Raw genomic sequence first — 24,974 nt, forward strand, 5'->3', positions numbered from 1 at the left:
AGTTGTGTGTCTCTTTATTTCACTCTAGAAAGTTGGATAAACAACCTTCTATTTGTTTTTTTTAATTTTTTTCTCTCCTATTTTTATCATTACTTGTTATTTTATCTATCATGTTCGAAACAAGATGGTTCACGGATTAGCGAAAGCTGATATTTTTTTTTTTTTTTTTTTTTAATTCGGTCTGTAAATAAGTGGCTCTCAGATTTGAACATCTACCCCCTACTAAACATGCAAGTATATCTATTTTTTCTAATCAGGAATTAAATTTTTTTTTTTGGGTAGGATAATCAGGAATTTAATTACACTGTCTTAATTTGTGCAATCATTTCTGACCATGAATTAAGATTAACTGGATGGGCATTTTGCATTTTGATAGCTAGACAGGATGCTCTTACTTCTACAGATTACTTACATTCAATGGATGTGGTGGAAGCTGAACTCTTCAGTATACTTTCAGAAGGGAAGATCACTACGAAAGCAAATATCAAAATCAAAGAAATATGGTGTAGTGGAAGAAATCTTAGAGATCTTTTAAACCCCAAAGCGCAGAAAAATAAATCCCTTGGTTGTTAGTAAATAGTTTTTTGAGTTAGCTGACTTAACTAGTAATTTCACTAAGAGTTTTCTTATCAGAAAATTTTTTTTTTTTTTTTTTAATTGGACCACTACTGATGAGATTTTTTCTGTAGTTAGATATCCGGCATATAATGCCATGGTAAACTTTATAACCCATTCTCTTTATCTATAAATATATTTTGTTGATCATCGAAAAAGAAAAAGAAATATGTGGGAAAACCATACAGAAAATCGACTTTTTTTCCCCCTGTTATTTTATCGCAAACCAAACACACCAGTAGAGTGTGAGATATTTCGATTAATGAAGCACAATGGATCAGATGGCTCGCGAGAAAGCACCAACGGTTCCACTAACTGGCCGGAGCGGGAAAATTTTCATCCTCGTCGAATAATTGGCGGGAACTCGACTCCAAAATTCCCTTAAACTGCATTAAATTATCGGGGGTATATAAAGGGTCCAAACCCGCTCTCGAGTCTCACCTAACCGATTATTTCGTCAAATTCACTTAACATTTGACAAAAAGTGGTCTCGTAGGTCTCTTTTTCGCTCGCTCTTGTTCCTTCTCCCTCTCCTCTAATCTCTCTTGATTCCTTTCTTCTATTCCTGACGGCGACGGAGACCTAGATCCAAGCATCCATGGCAAAGATCTCGAACTCTGAGGTCTCTTCCGATGAAGATCCTTCGAACGGTTCGATTTATTCGGAGGAAGACCAGAAGAATGAAGACCTAAATGATGAGGAAGACGAAGAAGAGCTTGAAGCTGTTGCGAGGACGACTGTTTCTGATGAAGAGGAAGCAGGTGAGGAGAATTTACAGTCGACGGACGATGATGCAGTCAGGGATGATAAGAGCGATGACGAAGAAGAAGAAGAAGATGAAGAGGAGGTAAGGATGCGGATTTGAATGATGCTAAGATTTTTAGGTTTATGTTGTTCGAACTTTACGTGTTTTTGTGGAGGTATCAGTTAGGTTTTTCATGGAGGTCGCTGTTTTCACTGTTTATAGGCCCAGGGGTCTAGGGTTTTCATTGTTGCATTGACGAAAATTGTCAAATTGTGGCTAGATTGCTCTGCACCAGTTTCTTATCGATTTGATGCAAATTATAAGGCGATTGAAATTCCAGATTAAAAATTTGTATCCATTCAGTGGTTTCCTGTTATCCCTTTTTTCCCGTTTCCCAATCTCTTATTTGATGGTGGTCTCATTTTCTAGGGCTTACAAAGGAGTTGGGTTCGTTTTTATTTTATTGTTTTTTTCCTCTGAAGGGACTCATTTTAGATGGGTTATCCACTTGCGTCGTCCAAATTCCTTTTTATTTTATCCGACTCACTATTGCAGTTTGTTTGAGAAATGAGAGCTTTTGTACTGGTTTCATTTGTGGGTGCAACTATTTATCAAGCTCATTCGTGCTGAACTTTGCTTTCATTATGCCATGCACGATTCTATTTTTCCATCCAGCTTCATTTCTTCTATATTATTGCAGGCAGGAAATTTAGGGAATGCTGAAATTGGAAAGCGTGAAAGGGCCAGGTTGAAAGAAATGCAGAGGTTGAAGAAACATAAGATCCAAGAAATTTTGGATGCCCAAAATGCTTCTATTGATGCCGACATGGTTTGCCATTTTGATGAATGAAAACAATTTCTACTTTCTATTGATACCTATTGGGTCTGTGAACGCAACTTGTAATTGAATGGTTTTTATTCCAGAACAACAAGGGGAAAGGGCGGCTGAAGTATCTTCTGCAGCAGACGGAGATATTTGCTCATTTTGCCAAAGGCCAGTCCACACCACAGAAGAAGCCAAAGGGAAGGTAAAATTATCTGCTCCTTGAATAATAATAGCTGGTATAAATTTTCTCTTCTATGATTGGTAATGTTGTTATTCAAGGTGAGACAAGTGGGGATTATGCATGGGTAGCAGAGTGTGTGACTTGCTCTCCCATTAGGAGAATAATATTTTGATGTTGGAGTGATGAAGATGCACGCTAGAATGTAGCCTGAGCTTTATATCGGAAAGAAAAAGTGGAACTGAAATTCAAGGGCAAGGTGGTTGGATTCAGCCTTCCAAAGCCAAATTGTAGATGTACTCTTAATCGCTTTAAGAACTTAAAACAAATACAAGTAATGTTCAGCAGAATTGTTAAAACCATTTTTTGATTCACCAATCCTTTAGTTATGAGAGATGATTCACTTCAATCAGAAGTCTGAGCTACTGTTAAGTAGTACTTGCAAGTTTTGTTCTATCTGGAACTTTGTAAGTCTCAAATAACTTTATCAGGTGGGGAACTATTTAGAGCTTACTTATGTTATTTTCTGTTTGGTCGAAGGTAGGAAATGGATATGTGAATGGCCAATGGATTGAAGGAGTCAGTGATTGTTCTATTATGCTTTTGAGTATCTTTTTTGAAATAAAAAAAAAATGTTGACATGAATAAGTTGGTGTATTTATGTGTAATGGGAGTTTATGGTTTACTCCTTAGTCAATTAATTACCTCTATGATCTGCTTATCAATGGATTCTTCAATTTAATAGTTTAATTAAAAAGAAAATAATTTCATACAATAATGGAACAAAAAAAAAATAATCTGTTGAGTCTATTTAAAAACTGCATTGTCACTGTCACTGTTACTGGTGAGGCTTATGTTAAGTTAAGTAAAAAGCCTGAACATTATTTTTTGTTGTGGAATTTTCACATTAAATTGAAAGATATATGATAAAAGCATAATTTGCTTTAAATCAATTCTATAAAGTATCTATCCCTTAAGTAAAAGTATCATTTGGCAGTACATATATAGTCCTGCATCACTCCTGATCAAGCGACAGATTCTGAGACGATGGCAATATCAAATTGATGGCGGGTTGACTCTAGGGTTATGGGCAATTGGGATTGTTTTGTCTAATGATATTATTATTGATGATACTAGGCTTGACCTTGAGTCTCTTAGGTAATTTTATGTCAAATTTTGAACAATATGCACAAATAAATTGTTTCAGAAGTAGTTTTGCAATGTTTGTATGAGGTACCATTTAGGGTCTTTTAATGTGGTTAGGAAGAAGAGAGTTGAAAAGTTGATGAAGAAGACTTCGTAGGTGTAATTGATTTGGCTAGAAGGTCCTATTCTATTTTCCAACAATAATAAACAGGAAATATCAACGATGCTTTTGTATTGATTAGTGTCTCATGTGAACCATATAGTCTTTTGCATTTCACTGATCACTTTCTGAGTTGGATGGTTGGTTTATTGTTTGAAAATTGCAGGGGTCGGCATGCATCTAAAGTAACAGAGGAGGAAGAAGATGAAGAGTGCCTTAAGGAGGAAGAGGATCATCTTTCTGGTGCAGGAAGTACACGATTGGTTACACAACCTTCTTGTAAGATAGAGTTCTTTTGACACGTTCTTTGCCTCTTATATAACATGCAGAATAACAATTCACTAAGCTTATGCAGTTTTACCTGGCCAATTAATGAAAAACCTTCAAAATGAGATGAAGATTTATAAATGATTCCTAGGCTGCTTAAGTTTCAAGCTAAATTCAAGAACTAATGAATCTCAGCAAAATCTTATGATTAGAGTTGATAAATGGTTCAATAATAAAGTTAACTGATCTCTAGTAACCAGATTTGAAAGATAGAATTCATTTTTAGCATGTATATAAGCAGAACAAGGATTTGCTGAATAGAGAGAGAAGAAACTAGAAGAAAGTAGAGAACACCTGGTGAAGTGATCAACCAGCTAGAAGAAGAAGAAGAGGGGAAACGACTGGCCAGATCTAAAGAAAAGGTCCCGTATGCTTAGCTTAACAGCTTGAAAGCTCCTTAGAAAACTCAATATCCTTAATTCAAATCATGCCTAATTGATGTTGTATGTGTGTATACAACAACAACAACAAACTCAACCTTATCCTAACTTGATGGGGCCGGCTACATAGATCCAATTAAAACAAACTAGGGAAAACTTAGGTCTACACAATAAAGGGGAATGAAGAGATATGGGAAAGAGGGATGGGAAATGAGATGAGAAATGACAAATGAAAATGGAATTAAAATAAAAAAAGAAAGATGAAAGTAAAGAGGAAAGAGGTACAACCTAGCATTTTAGGAGAATATTAGCTAAATGGGGTCTGCTACATGGATCCTTGCCCTCCAATAGGCTGTATCCGAGGTCATGCTTGGTACAAGACCTAGACTATGCATATCCTTCCTCACTTCTCCTCCTATGATCATTTTAGGCCTGCCCCTAGCTGTTTTAGTTCCTCCAATTGAGATCATATCACTTCTTATTGGGCGTCCCTAGGCCTCCGTTGAACATGACCATACCACCTCAAACGACTCTCTTGGAGCTTGTCATTGATCGGGGCAACTCCCAAGTCAACTCTAAAACGTTCATTCCTTACTTAATCCTTCCTAGTTTTTTTCCACACATCTATCTCAATTCAAATCATTCCTAATTGATATAAAGGTTTCAAAATTCTTAATTCAACTCACAAAAGGACCCCTAACCACTTTCTTAAATTGACTAAGAAAATCAAACTAATATCTGGAATCTATTCTAATAACTAATAAGTATCCTAATCTAACTCTAAACACATAATTTTAACCACTAATATCGTGTACTAAATTTCCCCCCACTTTATGGGCTTATAATTAAGAATTATTACAACAAATAACCCATAAACAAGTAGTCCAAGACCCATAGAACCCATTTAAGACCCAAAATGAAGTCCTTCTGGGACAATTGGGCACTGGGCAGTCTTGACTGCATCATATAATCTAATAGATTGTTTCCCCCCTAGTCATTGCTTTAAAGTGCTTCGATGTAAACTCCAATGTAGGGGAGATATACTCCTTTCCTTGTTTAGATGTGGATTGCTTACTTCTACACAAGTTAGTTGTAGGGTTGCGAATGTGGGCTGGTCTACCCCCTAACATTTCCAAGATTGGTGTTGTTTTTGGGTTCTTGATTGGACTTGGGTTGAGTTCTCCATAACCTGTGCCAAAGCCTTAGCTTAATTAATACCTATATGTATTTGATGTTTTACATATTAAACATTAAACACAAGTATATACATATATTAGCCTTAGGGTTAATGCGTAATTAATCTATACTCCAGGAAATGCAGTGGGAGATTAGCTTGCGACAAGATCATTGGGAAAAACAACACAATCAAGAACCCTAATATGTGATTAATTAGATTAGAGAAAAGCAAATAACTCAGTTGATATAGATTAGAAGAAATCTATATTTAAAGAAAAGAGAATTAGAAGAAACCAGAGAAGAAAGTAGAAGCATTAGAGGTAATTATCAGAACTAGAAAATAAGAACAAAGAAGTATGAGGAAAGATTTCACCTGTTAAAAGCATATCAGAAGAAGGAAGAAATTAGGTTTGGGATATCAATCCTGTATGAGGGCTCTACAATGTCAAAACTCTTAACAAAACCAATTCTTTAATCAAAACATGTCCAATTGGGTGTATACATATATAAAGACCTTTCAAAATTCCTAAACTGACTCATACAGTACTCCTAATCACTCTCTTATACTGACTTACAGTAAATATACTCAATATAGAACTCTTGAAGCTATTATCTCAAACAGTTAGGTACTAATCCTATGTACTATCACCCCCTACTTTATGGGCTTATAAATTGGGCCTGTTACAATGAAACACAAGAAAGCAAATGGCCAAACTTATATTATAACTACCCAAAACTCAATTTTAGTCCGTTGGACGGCCACTTGCCTCTTATGGGCCTCCCAAGCTTGCGCCTAGGTGTCCATATTGGATGATATTGATCCAACCAGTCCAATGCAATTGCATCAAGGATATTTGAGAGATTTATTTAGTATTACGATTTATTATCTAATTATGGCTTAAATTGATTTGTAGCCCTACTATATAAAGTTGCAAACACGAGAAATATGCCAGGCCTGGTTGTGCTTTGGGCTTGGACTGTGCTCCATCTGCCCAATCCTAGTTTGTTGGGCTGTGCATAGCTAAGTGTTCTGAAGCTGTTTGAAATCAGTTACGTTCTAACTCACTCTGTTTCGCTCACTTTAGACAGTAAAAAACATAACTTTTAGGCGTTGCTTAGGTGTCTAGGCTCTTTCTTGGATCCAAGAAGACAACACACCTTGTTGACACTTCACAAGTTTATATTGATACATGTTTATTGTCTTGTTTTTTGAATGGATATGCTCCTATGCCTTTTATTTTATTTTATGTTGGCTTTCTCATATTAGGTCATTACTAACATAATTATATCATATTGCATTGAAATGCCTTCTATGCTGCTGCATAGAAGCATAATTATATAAAATTATCATTGCTATATTACATAGTCATATACTGCATGCCTGGGCAGGTCCTTTGTCACCTAGGTGCCCCTCCAATGCCTTGGGTTGCCTAGTTGTTGTTACAATGTTCATCTGAAAGGGGTACATGATCTTCAGAATTACATTTTGTTGGTTGTCACTATAAAACTGTTGTTGACAAATAATGGATGTAGACTTATCCTCAAGTGTTCCTTGGGAGGATTCCCACCATGCTGACTTGGTGCAAATCCATAATGATTTGAAATGAAATTTGGGCTAATCTAGCAAATGGTTAGGCATTATTTCTCCCTGGGTAGTGTTGGGGTTTCTTTTCCTTTCTCTCTGATGATTAGCAATGTCCAATTTCTTAATAAGGTGATTATTAATTGATTTCTTTTGGAGTCCTATATTCAATTCTTTCAATTAATGTGCTTGATGATCCCTTGGGTTACTTTGCTCTTTTTTGCAGGTATTCAAGGGAAGATGAGGGATTACCAGTTGGCTGGATTGAACTGGCTGATAAGGCTTTATGAAAATGGCATTAATGGAATTCTTGCGGATGAAATGGTATGCTGAAATGCTGGAGCTTTTTAGTTTTGGTTCTTTGATGATTCTTTTTGGTCATGCTCATCTTTGGCAGTTGTTCTTTCCTGTTATGTGCATCTTTGGCAGTAGGGCTAAATCTTTGGATTTCTTTCTGGTCATGCCCATTACTTCCTGGTTATTCTCATCTTTGGCAGTGGGTAAAACTTTGAGAGTCCTTTCAGAATGGATATTTGCTCTCAAAGTTTCCCCAACTTGCCAATCTTCAATTCATGTGTATATCGTTGAGATAACCTTCCTGATTTGATATTGTGGATCACTTTCACTCCTTAATCATTCCATATTGATGAGTGCTTGGTGTAATTTTTGTTCAGGGTCTTGGCAAAACACTGCAAACTATCTCATTGCTGGGTTATTTGCACGAGTTCCGAGGAATAACTGGTCCTCATATGGTTGTTGCCCCAAAATCTACCCTTGGCAATTGGATGAAGGAGATTCGACGTTTTTGTCCAGTTCTGCGTGCTGTGAAATTTCTTGGAAATCCAGATGAAAGGGTAATTAGGCTTGGCTTTATGAATTATTCTTCCATGATTTACTCTATGCACCACATGGTTAATTATTACTTTTATTTTATACTTTTGCAGAGGCACATACGGGAGAAACTACTCGTTGCTGGGCATTTTGATGTCTGTGTGACCAGTTTTGAAATGGCAATCAAAGAAAAGACAACATTACGCCGTTTTAGCTGGCGGTATGTTATTATTGATGAGGCTCATCGAATCAAGAATGAGAACTCACTTCTTTCAAAAACAATGAGGCTCTACAACACTAATTACCGACTGCTTATTACAGGGACTCCTCTTCAGGTAGTTATGTGCTATTATGCATGCAAGCTCTTGCAATTTATTGTTTTTTTTTGGTTGCTTCTTTATATGATTTAAAGGATCCGTTACTTTTGAATTCCTTCAGCATTTGAACTGAAAATGAGGAACCTATGATTTCAGTTACTACTATGTCTGACTTATCATGTTTTTTTAGGTTAACTGGAAAAACAGTTTGCTAAATTTATTGTTGTATGAACTCATTGGCCTTAATCAAGATCATTTAGTAACCGGGCTAACATAGAGCAACAGGATTGAGCCGTCAGAGTTTCTCTTTTAGATGCTATTGTTACTGATTACTCAATATTTGGAATATGAAAAAATTGTGTAGTTGATCTCTGAGTTCGTTTGGATATTTCCTTCTTGTTGCAACTATTGTGATTTGAATAGTGCCACTCTCTTAACTCCAACCCTGGCTGGGTTTATGCTTTCCAAACTATGAAAGGGCCAAAGGTACTGTGAGATGTTAGCACCTACTTTTGCATGTTTAAGATCCAATTTTTCATGGCAGTGTGGAGCTTTACTGCTTTTTTTTTTTCTTTCCTTAAATATTGTGTGGGGGTGGGGGAGTTCTTTTTCACAACCTGTTCTGATGAGCTTATCAGGGTGTTCCACCAACTTTTATCCATGTGGTTGGCTAGTCCTAGTTTTGGTCAACAAACTGTTGGATTAGTTGTACACCTTTTAGATTAACCATGTGTCAAATTTCAGACTCATTCAATCAAATACCCTCCCACGTATGTCCATGCCTCATATTTTTCAAAAATCCTTGTATGTGCATGCACCCTCCCTAGTCCCTCAATTTTCAAAGCGGCATTTTGCCACCTGGTGAATCTTGTTTGCACCGAAACTCAACATATATGCAGGGACATTGGGGTCTATCTGTCCACAGAACTGGAGCTCCATCTGTTCTGCCACAGGATGGATATTTTGGGCTATCCTGAAGATTGTTAAGATAGTCATCCTGGATAACTTGGATCTTTTTTTTTATAAAAAAATTAATATGTATTTCTTGTATACTTTTATATATTTTAACTCTAATGGAGATTCATTTGTCTCGATTGTTTGCATCCTTTCTAGATCCTTGGAGAGGTCAAGATGGTTTGCTTGTCTCTTGCAAAAGTTTCTGTAAAGTGGATTTAATATTCTTGCAATCTGTTTTATATGCAGAACAATCTCCATGAGCTTTGGTCTCTTCTTAACTTTTTACTCCCTGAGATATTTAGCTCTGCTGAAACCTTCGACGAATGGTTTCAAATATCTGGTGAAAATGACCAGCAGGAGGTGGTACAACAGCTTCACAAGGTATAAGTTTCAGTCTTGTCTTTGAGCACTATTTTAGTTTATCTAATTTGATGGAACAACACAAGTATATGATGTATGTTTCTGCATTTTGAAGGTCCTTCGCCCTTTCTTGCTAAGAAGGTTGAAGTCTGATGTTGAGAAAGGTTTGCCTCCTAAAAAGGAAACCATACTTAAAGTAGGGATGTCCCAGATGCAGAAGCAGTATTATCGGGCTTTATTGCAGAAAGATCTAGAGGTTGTTAATGCTGGAGGAGAGCGTAAACGTCTTCTGAATATAGCAATGCAGCTGCGTAAATGTTGTAACCATCCATACCTTTTTCAAGGTGCTGAACCTGGCCCTCCTTATAGTACAGGAGATCATCTAATCACAAATGCAGGTAGGCTCTTTCTTTTCTGAAGCTCTGTTTGAGTTCATTGGTGTTTATTGGTTGATTTATTGTAAAATAGTATCTTTCCTGATTTGCACAGGTAAAATGGTTCTCCTTGATAAATTGCTCCCAAAGCTAAAAGAGCGTGACTCTCGCGTTCTGATATTCTCTCAGGTTAATGTCATGGCCTATTATGCTTAGATAATTATGAATCTTGGATTATTTAACTGTGTTCTGCATCACTCCTTGAATTCCTTCACTGTGGTGATTATATTTTCTTTGTTATTTTAATTTTCTTATTGAGTGATTTCATCTTTTCTTATTCCTGCTCTTATCTGTAGATGACTAGACTGCTGGACATTCTGGAAGACTACTTAATGTTTCGTGGATATCTGTACTGTCGAATTGATGGGAATACTGGTGGAGAAGACCGTGATGCTTCTATTGATGCCTTTAACCAGCCTGGAAGTGAAAAGTTCATCTTCTTACTATCAACCAGAGCAGGAGGCCTTGGTATTAATCTTGCCACGGCAGATGTTGTCATTCTTTATGATAGTGATTGGTAAGTTCATCCCTTTTGTTCTTTTGGGTGTTGCTATGGCAATTTAATCAGTTCAAATTCTGAAAATTTTGTCACTGCAATGCAGGAACCCGCAGGTGGATTTGCAAGCACAGGACCGTGCTCATAGGATTGGTCAAAAGAAAGAAGTTCAAGTGTTCCGGTTTTGTACAGAGGTTCAGTTTTTACGCCATTTTTCTTGAGTTGTATTATTATGCTTATTTAATAATATTATTTACTTCTTTACCTAACAAAAATTATCATTTATTTCGTGCTGATTCAGTACACGATAGAGGAGAAAGTGATTGAAAGGGCATATAAGAAGCTTGCACTTGATGCCTTAGTAATTCAACAAGGACGGTTAGCAGAACAGAAAAGTAAAGGATATCTATTTTAGATGTTTCCTTGCTGTTTTAGTTTTAGTGTAACTTGATCTTAAAACTCGCCAGAAACCTCTGTTGACACTTCTATTTTAACCTGTGATGCAGCTGTTAATAAAGATGAACTATTGCAAATGGTGAGGTTTGGTGCTGAAATGGTTTTCAGTTCCAAAGACAGTACAATCACAGATGAGGATATTGACAGAATCATAGCGAAAGGAGAAGAAGCAACAAGAGAACTTGATGCCAAAATGAAGAAATTTACTGAAGATGCTATCAAATTTAAGATGGATGATAGTATGTCTTATGATTCACTTGAGCACTTATACCCATCTTCTTCCTCACCTCCCTCCCAAATCCTCAGAGCCGCCCCTCCCCCCACCCACCCACCCAACCAAAAGAATAAATAAAAGGAAAGGAAAAAGATATCAGCTTCTAATTTTTATTATTTGTTTGGTTCTGTGCAGCTGCTGAACTGTATGATTTTGATGATGAAAAGGTACAAATATCTCTTTTTATATGCCCTTGCCTTTTGTAGCCTATATTAAAGACGCTAATAATGCTAGGAAATGTTTCCCCTACTACACTGTACAGTGCTATTAATATTCAATTTTGTTTTAATGAAGGATGAGAACAAGCTCGATTTCAAGAAACTTGTCAGTGAAAACTGGATTGAGCCTCCAAAGAGGGAGCGGAAGCGCAAGTAAGGATATTTTTTGTATTGCACCTTCTCCATATTATGCTCTTTATGGTCCCTCAGTCCCCCCCCCCTGGCTCTTCTTTTTTGGCTCCTGTGATTCTGTCTATATCTGATTCCTGTATGTCCTTTCTTTAGCTACTCTGAATCTGAGTACTTCAAGCAAGCAATGCGCCAAGGAGGGCCAGCAAAACCGAGAGAACCACGCATTCCTCGCATGCCTCAACTGTATGTACCTGTTGATTTCTTGATGCTGGATGCTTGTACATTTTAGTTTTTCTCCTTCAAATTTTTTTTTATTAAATTGGTAATCTGGTACTCTCAATGCATTTATCACTAGTAGGATGCATCGAAGATCGTAGTTGGTATGGTAGTCATCTGAACTGTATTCTGTTTCATTTTCAGGCATGATTTCCAGTTCTTTAATACACAGAGACTAAATGAACTTTATGAAAAAGAAGTGCGCTACCTGATGGTGGGTTTAATGTGTTTTTTTCCCTTTTATTCTTTTCCTGGCTTTGGAATTTGCCCACTGTGGTGTGGGTTTGAACTAATCTACTCTGTTCAAATGTTTTTCAGCAAGCAAATCAGAAAAATCAGTTGAAAGACACAATTGGAGAGGGGGATGAACCTGAAGGTTTTTATCTTTTACAGACACGTTTGTGTTTTTTCAGTGGTACACTTTACTTTCTAACTCTACATACTAATAATTGTTTTCCATATTTTTAAGACATAGGGGAGCCCTTGACAGCAGAAGAACGAGAAGAGAGAGAGCAGTTGTTAGAAGAGGTGTGTAGGTTATTGATTGTTAATATGGGTTCCTAATAGTCTTCTGTGCTGCATATTAAAAGAATAAGCTGTTTCTCTTGTCGGGCCTGATTATGGGTGAATTATAGGGCTTTTCATCATGGACTAGGAGAGACTTCAACACATTCATCCGTGCTTGCGAAAAATATGGTCGTAACGACATAAAAAGTATTGCTTCTGAAATGGAGGGCAAAACAGAAGAGGAAGTTGAACGGTATGCCAAGGTCTTCAAAGAAAGATACAAGGAGTTAAATGGTAATTAAATACTTCAATTTCATTCTTTGATTAATAAGTGTATTGAGTTGGCATTATAATATATTGAGGGTTATATTTTCAAACATTGAACCGAGCTTAATAGGTGAACAGAGCATTACTTGTGTGCTTAATGGTTATGTATTTTGTGTCCAGATTATGATCGTATCATCAAGAATATTGAAAGGGGGGAAGCCAGAATCTCTCGGAAGGATGAGATCATGAAAGCAATTGGGAAGAAGTTGGATCGCTACAAGAATCCATGGTTGGAACTGAAAATTCAATATGGCCAGAACAAAGGGAAGCTGTACAATGAAGAATGTGATCGCTTCATGGTATGGTTCCTAAATTTCTTGAGAGCATGCTTTTAATGGATGGTACTTGTTTATCTGTCTGATATGTATGCCACTCTATACAGCTATGTATGGTTCACAAGCTTGGATATGGGAATTGGGATGAGCTCAAGGCAGCTTTTCGCACATCGCCATTGTTTCGCTTTGATTGGTTTGTAAAATCGCGCACCACTCAAGAACTTGCAAGACGCTGTGATACCCTCATTCGTTTGGTAGAGAGAGAAAATCAAGAATTTGATGAGAGGGAGAGACAAGCAAGGAAAGATAAGAAGCTTGCGAAGGTTGGTTTCCCATCCCCTGTAAAACTTCATTTCATAGATGTTTCTTTATTTCTTTTATGCTTGATAATAAACAAATGTCTTTACAGAATATGACACCTTCAAAGCGTGCAATGGCTAGATTGCCTTCTGAGAGCCCTACTTCAACTTTGAAGAAAAGGAAACAGACAGTGATGGATGACTACCTTAGCTCTGTGAGTACCAGACTGAATTCTTAGTTTTATTTGGAGTATTCAACTTAAAAATCAGAGTTGTTTTTTTACCTGCTAGTTACCGAGTCTGATTGCGGAATTATTTGTACAGGGGAGGCGGAGGAAATGAAATTTTGTCATAGTATGAATGCCTATCCACTGTCCACTATCCAGTAACTAAACTGCAGGATTACTGTGTAGGCTTTTACCCTTAAAGTCTTTATGGTTCACTTTCATGAATTGACCCGTCTTGGATTCTTGGGGTAATTTTTTTGTAGAATCTTGGTTATCTTGGGCCATCCTCTGGGTGGAAGGGGTTGGGGAGGGGGGGGGGGTTATTAGAAGTTTCTTTCTAGTTTACCAAACGAGCGGTACACATTTTTTTTAATGTATTGCAAGAGACTAGTAAGAATTTTCTGCCCAACCCTCTATTTTGCTGCACTGGAGTGAGCTGTACCAAGTAACTATTGAAGAATGCCATTGGGATTTGATTCTGAAGGTTTCAATATTGTATGATATGGTGTTTTAACATGATAATTACAGAGCTATGCTTGTTTCAAACTTTTTAGTGATTCTATGATAGAATGATATCCAAAACTGTAGGCTAATGCCCCGTGGATATTGTTTTTGATAGTTGCACTGGTATTTATAAGAGGGAAGACGAATTTGTGCTCAAGGGGCAAGATCTGTAGCAGCCCTAAACTAGGCCTTGTCCAATTTCAAACAAATTGCAGATACCCATGTGATGAATTTGTGCAGAAGGATACAGTACATTAATGATGGTATGATATTGCTGGAATAAGATTGATAGACTGAAGGCAAGAGTGGGGAGATGGTTGGAAAGTGAAGGAGACAATCGTAGACTAATTTCAAAGTTTGTATAAATCAAAAGATGTGCACCAACTAGATTATTCTCTATGGATTCTTACCCCAAAAGTTACAATAGAGATGAATAGAGGTATGTTTACCAATCATAGAAGAAGTGGTTAAAATGGCAACATTCAGCATGAAGCCCCTAAGGTTGTGTTTGGTTCAGTAATTCTATAGATTCATGTATTGATTTTGGCAGTAATTCCATAGACTTTATATGAACATGTAATTCTGACGGATTAACAGTTTGTTTATCCTAATTGTATGACCTGATTCTTCCTGATAATTGTTTAGTTATCCTGAGTCTGGCAGTTGGATTTTTACTATTTAAACTTTGTTTTGTATGTATGCTTTGTAGGGTCTTAATGTGTGGATTCGCTACTCATCCTTTCGTTGGCCTCCAACTTGATAATCATGTATCGCTATCGACGATTAATCTAGATTATATTTCCTACATAGAGATGCATAAATCTTGCAAAGTTGTTTACCCATGATCATTTTAATTTATACATGGATAACCAGCTGAGAGGGACATTACAAACAGATTACATGACAATAGCATGCCAAGGGGAATCAAGCAGCAACATATGTTTTACAAAGATGTGATTCATCTTCTGTTGTAACTCCTATATGGTGTTGCTCCATTTTCTAAGATGCAATTTTTTCAACTAAACCAAAGGGAATGGTTCTAGTTTGCTTATTGCTAAATGAGCAAGGGTTTACAGGGATGGATAACTATTAATTATATGTTTCCATCTTCAGTCATTGTCGGTGAGGCCTTAGCAATCAAATTTTGTATGAAATAGGCTTCTTAGGTTTCTGGAATTCATTGGGTTCAACTGCACTCAGATTCCCAAAGCTCTCATACGTTGTTATCTTGTTAATGATATGATACAGCCATGGACAGAGGTTTCAGTTGTCCTCAACAACATCAGACATCTGGAGAAAAGCTTTCAGGTTTGTGATTTTCTCTATGTATATAGAGTTGAGAATTCCCATATCATTGGATTGCCAAGTGGCCAATTTCTCTCATAGGTTTGGATTTTGGGATTCCTCCTTTCCGAAAGACCTAACTCTCTTTACAAAACTTTTTTCTGCTTTAAACAGGATAAAAAAACCATTCCACCCATGAGCGGGTTTACCAAGAAAGAGAAAAAAAAAAAAAAAGAGAGAGAGAAAGGATATTAATGCTTTTTAGATTTCTATCATTTACAAATTAGTTTACAAGAAAAAAAAACCTATGCTCTCTCTCTCTCTTTGAAAACTGACTTCCACCCCAGAGAAGCATAAGAGTGACACTCAACATGAATGAAGTGAAACAACGGGGTTTAGAAATTGTACCATGAATGAAAGGAATACCCAAATAGATGTCGAATATATGAAACATAAGGTGCTTGGTTCTCGAATGACACATTGGAACTAAAATGTGCTCTAGATTGGTCACATGGAGAACTTCGGCCAGAAAGGGAGCAGAATTTTGATATTATATCTACAAAGGCAAAAGATTCCTTGATATCAGAAAGAGAATCAGATCATCTACAAAGACCATATGCACGATAGGCTACGTATTCCTAGATATCTTAAGCCCTTTGATGGAGTAGTTATGCAGTGCAGTAAGAGAGACGAGATGACAGAACTTCGGAGTATACAAAGATAAGAGGAGAGAGGATATCCCTGACGAATACCATATGGAGAGTACCAAAAAAACAAAGAGTGGAGAGCCGTTTTAAGAAAATAACAAATTGGAGAGATTCCACTCAGAACATGACTAGATATACCCAGTGATGAGAAAAAGCAAAAATGAGTGGTCCGAAGAAAAAACCCATTCTAACATATGCCCTCTCTATCCTCCTGAACATTGTGACCCTTTTCTTCTGACAATACCATCCCACACACTGCCATTGGTCCACAGTGGAAGATTCTTCCTAGAACAGCAGCATGGGGAACCCTCCCCCTTTTAGTTTCCCAAATAAATCTGCCGGAGGGAAACTGCAATTACTTACAAGGGGAAGTGTTTTCTGTGGGAGACTGCACGGAAGAATCATAGGGTCGACATTTCCACCTTTCATGGGGGATGGGACGGTCATTTAGCCTCCCTCTATGTTTATGTCTGCTTGCAGGCATAGATTCCCCCCACAAGAGTTCTTTTTCCCTTGCAACAAGTAACCACTGGCTCATGCTGTGCCATTGTAGGTACAGGATATTTCAATTTGACATGCTAATGAAACCTTTTGTATAAACCTATAAAATGACTCTGACGTCCAGAAAAATGAGAAACCCAAAACAAAACCCATAACCCCCTCTACCCTTTACAGAATAACTGCGCAAATTTAATACATACTCTTTCAAGCTTCCTTTTGTACCCTGAGCCTTGAGAAGTCCATACATTTGCAAAGTCCAACAAAGTTGCACATCTCAAAATCCTATGCTGCACATGCCCACAAAAATTTACTTTCCCTCTTCCAGATTGTCTTTTAATCACAGGCCAACTCACTTTGAAATCTGATGGCTACATAGGGAGAGCTGCAACAATCAAGTTGGACAAGCATACCCTTATTCCATGGGAAAGATGGAAGCCCTGATAGAAGATATGGTGGCTTGTAAGCACTTCTTTTCCCTGTTCTTTCTTCAGAATGATTCACCAAAGCAACCTGTAGGCTTGAGATTACCTCATGGTTGCTCATTTGTACCATTAAAGCTACCCATGGCATTTGCTCGCTTTCTCTCTCTCCAATTCTCACCCCATACTTTTGCCTCTGCAACTGCACGTTCTCTATCAAAATCTCGGTTGAAATTCCTTGGTGTTTCCCTTGCATGAACAGGGCTATCCCTCTGAACTTCCTGCCTTTCCAATTCATCTAAGCCCCACTTCCTTCCAGACCCACCACTGGGTTCACCCGTTCCAGTCTCTGCCCCTAAGCTTACTCCCCGAACAGGGTCTCTGTGTCTCCTGTCAGGAGAATTCTGATGGGGTGAGTGAGAATGTCGACCAAAACGTCCAGCTTCATCTAGGCTGTCAGACCCGCCGCCCATGGTCTTTCGGTCGTCCCTGTGCCTGGGAGTAGATGGACCAACTCTGCTACTGGCAGAAGCGGCATTCGGATCATATGTTTGGGAAGCTAAATATGTCAGAGCAGTCACGACATCTCCTATTAGAGGCCGTGTAGCAGCTTGCTCCTGCAAACACATGGCTGCAACAGCAAGAGCTTGGTAAAGTCCCCTCATTGGATAACGGCCTTGCAATAAAGGGTCAGCCATTTTGGGAAACTTCCTACGGTCCTTGAAAAGCGGTCGTGCCTGCAATCGCAAGAAATGGCTTAGTAAACCATTTTTTTATTCATTAATTAAAAAAGTATTCACATTTATTATTTTATGTGAAAGAACAAATTTTGAGGGAACTAAATCAGTCAAAGGAATGATGAAAAACTGAAAAAAGAAACACTTTTACCCATGCAACAAGATTGTGTTCTCCAGGAGCTCTAGTGTTGTCTATTGCCTTGCGCCCTGTGATCAATTCAAGGAAGACTACACCAAAACTGTAAACATCAGATTTCAAAGTGAGTTGACCTGTCATAGCATACTCAGGAGCACAATAGCCATAAGTTCCCATAACTCGTGTGGAAACATGAGTCTTGTCTCCAACAGGACCCAGCTTTGCAAGCCCAAAATCTGACAACTTCGGGTGAAAACCTTCATCAAGAAGGATGTTAGATGACTTGAAATCCCTGTAAATGACAGGGGGGTTTGCTTTATCATGTAGATACTCCAAACCCTTGGCTGCACCAGCTGCAATCCTCATCCTTGTATTCCAGTCTAAAGGCTCCTTGTCTGGAGGAAGATCTGAAAAAAGGTGTAGTAGGTAACTAGATAAGTATTGTAGTTGATGAGCAAAAGCTTCATTCTTTTAATTGTAATAACATATCTTTATATTCTACATCACCCAATAAGTTATGCTAGATTGGCTTATTATACCATCCATTCATATATATAAAAGAGAGAGAGAGAGAGAGAGAGAGAGAGAGAGGGGTCAACCAACAGTTTTTTTTTTTTCTTTCGTTGTTTGATTGATGACAGAAAATTTTATCAGAAAGAAAACTGAAACACAACATAGATCCCAAATAACATTCATGTATGATATTACAACTAAAAGCTGCATAAAAAAATTGATCCAGACTTTTATTCTATCTCATCTCTTCTACAGGAAAACTAAAACGTGACCTAGTTCTCGAAGTGATACTTGTCGTCACTTAATTCTATTTTAAAGAACATTGTTCTATGACGTGATTCATGTCCAAACTAGACACTTTATTCCTAAATTGCTAATATCACATCCTGATTAACAGTGCACAATAGGCAATGCCAGATCCATTATAATGGGGTATGTCTTACCAAAAAAAAAAATTAATGGGGTATGCTAATCATATAAAAGCATAAAGCTTATATACGAAAATAATTAGATTTTATAAATAAAATCGAATTTAATTAAACCGTACACATTTGAAACTGTCCTAGGAACCGCACCAAGGTAGTTCTGCTGCTCCAATTCGCTACAAATTCAAGCAGGCACCAACAAAAGTGCTATAAGCCTATAACTTAATGCAGCATAGACAATGAGTTAAACTAGTCTGGTGAGAGTAAAACTAATAGACACTGTCCAATGTTGGCTAGAGATAACATGTAAAAGCTAAAACTATAAGAGAAAAGCAGGATTCTAACCACCTCTGCAACCCTTTTTTTCTTTTGGGTGCATAAGCTGCTATTGTCCTCACAAACTCATGGCTGTGGGAATGTATTCCAACTAATTGAGATATAGATTGCCGGGGTAAGAAATTATGCTATGACATGGTCTAAAATAGGAAGTTGATGAAGTTTCCCAAATACTCATGGTTAATGAAGGTGATGAGGTGCAAATTTCCTCGATAAAGCACAAAATGGAAACCTGATGAGAGAAAGAAACTTGATTGATGTTATTTGTTTCTTATATCGACATTCACCTCAAAGAAAGAGGATCCCCCCTCTCCTTACATGAAAGGATATGGAACAAAATCATTCCCTCAACGAACTGACAAAATCTCACATATTGATATAAAAACATAGAACTAAGCAGAAAAAAAAATGAAGCAATCAATAACTTTAGACGCCAATCATAAACCAATCTTTATGCAGTATCTAATTAATAAGCAATGGCTCTCAATCATCTTGTTTCTCTTTGTGAGCAGTTAGTTACCATTCAATGCCTATCAAAATCTTAAGAGAGAACCATCTTAAGAGATGACTGTACACAAAATCTCAAAAGTAATCAGCTAACCCTTCTTGAGAGGACCTAAAAAGGCACAGATGATGACAGTGAAAACTAAATCCAACATAACACACGCCAAGAAGAAACAATGCTTCCCACCAAGTAGCAGTCAAAGTTGAATGTGATAGTAAGAAGTTCTGAGTAAGTAGTAGCCATGGTTTGTGCTGTCTGTGACTGACAAGAGGTGAATGCCAGACTATAATGGAATAAAAAGACTGCAATTTCAGTAAAATTAACAACGGAAGGGGAGTAGGTAAGATTGATGATCAAGAAATTACCCAGAGTAACCATTTTCCTTACCTTGGTTTGATAATAAACTGATAAACAAGGACATCAAAACAGAAGATGCCACTTTAAAATTAAAGCAAGCTGGATGCTGAGGAGAAGAGATTTTGAATGTTGTATTTTTACTCATTCCCTTAAAACTAAAATAAAATTTTTAAGTCCGCTAAAACATTGGCAATGATATATGGAGCTGAATGCGAAACAATAAAGAAACGAAAAAAGACAAAATATATATAATGAGTACAACTGATAAGAGGAAATTGAGAACATACAACACTAGGAAGGATTAGACAGAGGACTGCATTTAACAAAACTTTAGAGTTGCAACAGTAAGAAAAAAGATGAGGGGAAATTAATTGAGATGGTTCAGCCATGCACAACAATCATCATATAATGCAGAGGTTTATGTATATGAACATCGGAGGTGTTAAAAGGAGAAAGAAAAAGCTAAAGATGTCAGTGCAGAAGAATGACATCAATCGTTAAGAGCAGATATAGCATCAAGTAGAGTGAAATGGCATGGAAAAATTTCGTGTAGATGACCCAAAGCTGTTGGGAATAAGAATTGGAGTGAAGTAGATTTATTTTTATTTAGTTCAATACACATTGGGTGTTACTTTTATTGATGTGGACAATGCATTGCTGTCCTAAAGCGATGCTAGAGTATAGTAGATTAGTAGGCAAGAGCAAAGATGCATCAGCTTGACCAAATTCCAGATTCTTGTGCAATTATCAGAAGGGATAAGGATAGTTCCAATGTTTTTTCAAAACCTTAAAGTGGAATCCTGAACCGTACATGCCTTAGGTCTACAATTTATCATATTATATAATTTCGAAGGACATTTAAGTATGAGAAGCAGTCTAACCATGTAAATGATCCTCCAATGATCCTAACGGCAAAAACTCATAAACAAGGAGGCGTTGGTCTCCATCGGCACAATAGCCAATCAAATTCACAAGGTTAGGATGATGCAAGAGGCTAAGCATGAGAACCTCCACCAGAAATTCTCTGTTCCCCTGAAGGCCATTCCTGTCTAGCTGTTTCACAGCAACTACCTGCAAGAACAGCCATTTCAAATAAATCAGAGAGCACAGGGCATGACTGATGGATAAGTACACTAATATAAGCATTTTTTGTTCAATGCTCTGTACAATGCACATGGTATACCAGGGAGTCAAGAGACAAAGTTCAGGTTGCCTATGATTAACATGTTTTACCATTTACCAATAAATAAGATTAGTTCCAACTGACCTGTCCAGTGCTTTCCAATCGACCCTTATATACTCGCCCAAATCCTCCTTCACCCAAAAGACAATCTTGCCTAAAGTTCTTTGTGGCAGCAGCAAGCTCTCGAAAGGTGAAAGTCTGTGCAGCAATATGAGCAGTTGGGCCATCTTTAGGAATTGAGGTTTCCTTCTTAGATTCAGAACCACTCCGAGATCTTGATTTTTCTGCTACTCCGTAAAGATAATATAAACCATAGCATGCACAAAAGGAGGAGGGGGGGGGGAGAACAGGGAGAAACCCAGTGTCAGTAAGAAAGCAAAAGGAATAAGAATGGAAGAAAGAAAGTTTCAAGCAATGAGATGTAATTCCAAATTATTGGGGATGCAGGTTAGACAGATAACCGGCCAGTAGAGTCTCCTTGCTATATCCTAATTCAAAACCACCCAAAAAAAAGAAGGTGAAAGCTATTACCATGTATCCCTATCAGTTTAGCTACTTGACTTGCATTTCCTCACCCACACAAAATTCAGAGATTACCTAAATATAGTAGTGCATGATGAATATTGGTCAAAACTCAAATGGAAATTGCGTTCCAAAACTCTCCAAAGGTATACAATTTAGATGTATTTAACCAGTATCTTCCTGGTCAAACAAGAAGAGGGAGAAACTCATCCAATCCAAGAATTAGAAGCAAAACATTCATCAGAAGCTTCTTCATCACCGCATTTAACGTTCAATTAAGCATAAAATCAAGGAACATGAATACAGAAGAAATAACAAACGAGTCACAAAACCAAGTATAGATCTCCCAATATTGATCAAAACCAAAAATTTAGAAACAAACTGAACATGACCAAACGGAAAGGAAAAAGAATACAAAGAATAACTAAAAAGCAGAACCCGGCGGACTAGCAATTCATCCAAGAATATTGACCTCAGAAGGTACAAAAGCCCAACTAGCACACAGCCTAGACCAAAATAAAGAACATAGAAATCAATCAGATCAAAATGGTACCAAATTCTAACACCAACCCATCTCATAATTTATCAAAACTACACAAAATTCAACACCGATGACGCGTCTCACAGTAATCGCCAGTAAGAACTAAGACGAACAAAAAAAATTCAATTCATGCCCATTAAAAATATATAAGAAAAAACCCATAAAAGTAAAACCAAAGGGAAATTACCAGAACTGACTCTGCTCAGATGATGAGATTGAGCAGTTGAGGCTGAACCCTCTTTTACAGAATCTTGCTTCGAAACTTCAATTACACCGTTACTTTCTTCCTTATTCGGCGATCCAAAGCATGGAAAGCACCCGCCCATCTCAAATCGAAAACCCCAGAAAAAAAAAGAAGAAAAAAAGGGAAAAAACAAGCAAAACACTTGGATCTTCTTCAACAACCACTCCTCATTTTTTCGCAAACCATCGAAAAATTCCAACACTTCCTTCCTTGTTCTCTTTCCTTGAAGAGCGATCTTCACTGAAGGAACTTGTTCAAACTGTAACGCTCAGAGTCACCCAAACAGAGACGAAAAAGATCATCATCAGTGAGAAGCAGTAGATCAAAAAATCCGGATGACATAGATAGTAAAAAAGCTTAAAAGCAGAGCAAGAGAGAGAAGGTAAAAGAAAGAATAAATAAATAAAATAACACGAAATATTGAAATAAATAGAGAAGAAATATTGAAATAAATAGAGAAGGAGAGAGAGAGAGAGAGAGAGAGAGAGAGAGAGAGAGAGAGAGAGAGTTTGGTTAAAAGTTTAAAAACATAATTATTGACTTTTATTGTAGATTAACTAATTTAATTACTGGTAAAATAGGAAAATTAGAGAATCGAGATTCTAAGATATCTCTTGGAATCTACGGAAATGGCGAATGGTTTTTTTTTCTTCTAAGTTGACGATTTTACCCTTTTTAAAATTAATAAATTTGTTTTAAAGGAAGGTAAAGGGTAAGGTATTATTTTCTACCAAAAAAAACAAAAAAAAAAGGGTAAGGTATTATTATTATTATTTTTTTGGGTAGAGGTAAGGTATTATTATTATTGTATAAAGAAATGACAGTTGCGAGGGTGGGACCCACTCCCGTTATTAGATTTTTAGAGTTGTGTTTCACACTAAACATATGCTTAAAATATTGAGTGGTTATGATTGATCTGGTACAACATCTGTGTACTTTATTATTACTTTGAAGGATTATGAGCCGTTGGTTGGGGCTATGATTGCTAAGTTGATGACATCATGGCCCTTGATCCAACGCTTTGTATTATCATCATCATTCATGGGTTAAAGTTGTTTTACCATTAGGTTTACCCCCTACTCCCCCTTCCCCCCCACCCCAAAAAAAACCATTTTTATTCATTATAAAATTATTTCTATTATTTTTACAGTTAAATATTAAAATTTTTTTATAAAATATATTTTATTTTCTAGAGAAATATTTGCATTTCTCTTGCAACCAAATAGAGCCTAATATAGAGGGTGTGGAACGTGGGAGGCCATTCCCATCTAGAACGTCTTCATTTTGTCATGTAATTTGATGATTTGATTATTCTCATCCTCAAACCGACGAATAGATAGAGAATTTTTTGAATCCATCACATATAAGAGGACTGAAAAAAAAAAAAAAAAAGAGAAGGAGAGAGAAGGGGAAAAAAAATTCCTCAATGAGATGATAATAATACATTGACATCGTAGGGAACCTTTTTCTCCTATCCTTAATGGGCATTATGGAAGGGATGCCTATTCAGAATAAAATCCTGTACAATGTGGGCATCTTGCGGTGCACATCAATTTGGGCTTGAGAGTTTGACATGTGGAAGAAGCTTCATCCAAGGGTGTGAGCTTGATGCAAGGTAGGGTTTTTTTTCTTTTTCTTTCTTCTCGAGCTCGGTATCGTTGGATGTTGCATCTTCCATGTGTCAAGGTCTCAGGCTCCGCATTGTAGTGTACCGCAAGATAAGGGCACTGTAGATGATTTTTTTCTATGCCTAGACATCAATGTTTAAATAATTGAGATATGATCAATCCTGATCAAAATTAGTCAGGATCAATCTAGATCCCAATTCTTGATTTTTAAATCCCCATATACAATCACCCTTTTTTCTAGATATTTGGAGGATCAACTTGGAAATAAACTTCTAGACATGTTGTGGATCCCATGCATCATTCCTATGACTTGTCATTTTTAAGGTGTAAATGTTGTATTTTTCAACAATGAAAAACCATCAAATAAAATTAGCTTTTTTCCAATAATTTTGAAAGCTATATATCTCTACATTGGAGGAGATTGTAAGTAATCAAACATACAGATAAGGGGGGGGGGGGATTTCCCTTCATCACCGTTGGAGACAAAGGTTCTATAAAACCTAACATGATGCAGAGAAGACTGGAAATCGCAACAATCACATAATGCGCACAAAGATTTACGTGGTTCGGCAAAGTTGTCTAAGTCTACGGTGAGTTGAGATCTGTTTCACTATCAATGAAGAATAGGTTACAGTCGCTCGTTCCTCACACCTCTCTCAGATTTTTAATACAGAGAAAGAACTCTCACTACAGAGTTATAGCAAAAACCCTATATAGAAAATTTACCGAAAATACCCATATAGTTCTTAAACCTCAACAGGTTCATCCAAAATCCTATCGTCATCATAGCGAGGTAAACAGGTTGAATACATATGAACATGGATCAGATGAGATCGGATCCGAATACCACTTAACGGATACGAATATGAATCAAATCCATATTTGTTTACAATCTGGACCTTCCTCCCCCA

The 24,974-nt window shown here is 37.1% G+C and overlaps 2 protein-coding genes across 5 annotated transcripts; one reads left to right on the plus strand and one right to left on the minus strand.

Moving 5' to 3' along the window:
• The first annotated feature begins 1,192 nt into the window (after positions 1–1,192).
• LOC122667640 (ISWI chromatin-remodeling complex ATPase CHR11) lies at positions 1,193–13,973 on the plus strand. 2 transcript variants are annotated; one of them, XM_043864008.1, is made up of 25 exons: positions 1,193–1,462; positions 2,061–2,189; positions 2,285–2,388; positions 3,837–3,949; positions 7,362–7,459; positions 7,810–7,989; positions 8,080–8,301; positions 9,487–9,621; positions 9,716–9,998; positions 10,090–10,163; positions 10,331–10,551; positions 10,637–10,724; positions 10,832–10,925; positions 11,037–11,225; positions 11,396–11,427; positions 11,555–11,631; positions 11,764–11,853; positions 12,031–12,100; positions 12,205–12,262; positions 12,356–12,414; positions 12,522–12,687; positions 12,841–13,019; positions 13,103–13,318; positions 13,405–13,509; positions 13,619–13,973. In XM_043864008.1, the coding sequence occupies exons 1-25, from the start codon at positions 1,214–1,216 to the stop codon at positions 13,634–13,636; spliced, it is 3,249 nt and encodes a 1,082-aa protein (XP_043719943.1). In that variant the 5' UTR covers positions 1,193–1,213; the 3' UTR covers positions 13,637–13,973. The 2 variants fall into 2 exon arrangements, with proteins under 2 accessions (XP_043719943.1, XP_043719944.1); XM_043864009.1 differs by having other exon boundaries at positions 1,193–1,454; positions 2,059–2,189.
• Positions 13,974–16,598: 2,625 nt separating this feature from the next.
• LOC122669041 (serine/threonine-protein kinase PBL27-like) lies at positions 16,599–22,814 on the minus strand. Of its 3 annotated transcripts, none has more exons than XM_043865663.1 (5): positions 22,379–22,814; positions 21,213–21,415; positions 20,827–21,016; positions 17,825–18,216; positions 16,599–17,673 (listed from the first exon to the last, which is right to left on the minus strand). In XM_043865663.1, exons 1-5 carry the CDS (start codon positions 22,515–22,517, stop codon positions 17,047–17,049), a joined length of 1,551 nt encoding a protein of 516 aa, XP_043721598.1. In that variant the 5' UTR covers positions 22,518–22,814; the 3' UTR covers positions 16,599–17,046. The 3 variants fall into 3 exon arrangements, with proteins under 3 accessions (XP_043721598.1, XP_043721597.1, XP_043721599.1); XM_043865662.1 differs by having other exon boundaries at positions 21,213–21,418; XM_043865664.1 differs by having other exon boundaries at positions 21,213–21,412; positions 22,379–22,813.
• Between the last annotated feature and the right edge of the window lie 2,160 nt (positions 22,815–24,974).

This window comes from Telopea speciosissima, chromosome 7 (genome assembly GCF_018873765.1).
Source record: "Telopea speciosissima isolate NSW1024214 ecotype Mountain lineage chromosome 7, Tspe_v1, whole genome shotgun sequence".
Lineage (NCBI taxonomy): Eukaryota > Viridiplantae > Streptophyta > Magnoliopsida > Proteales > Proteaceae > Telopea > Telopea speciosissima.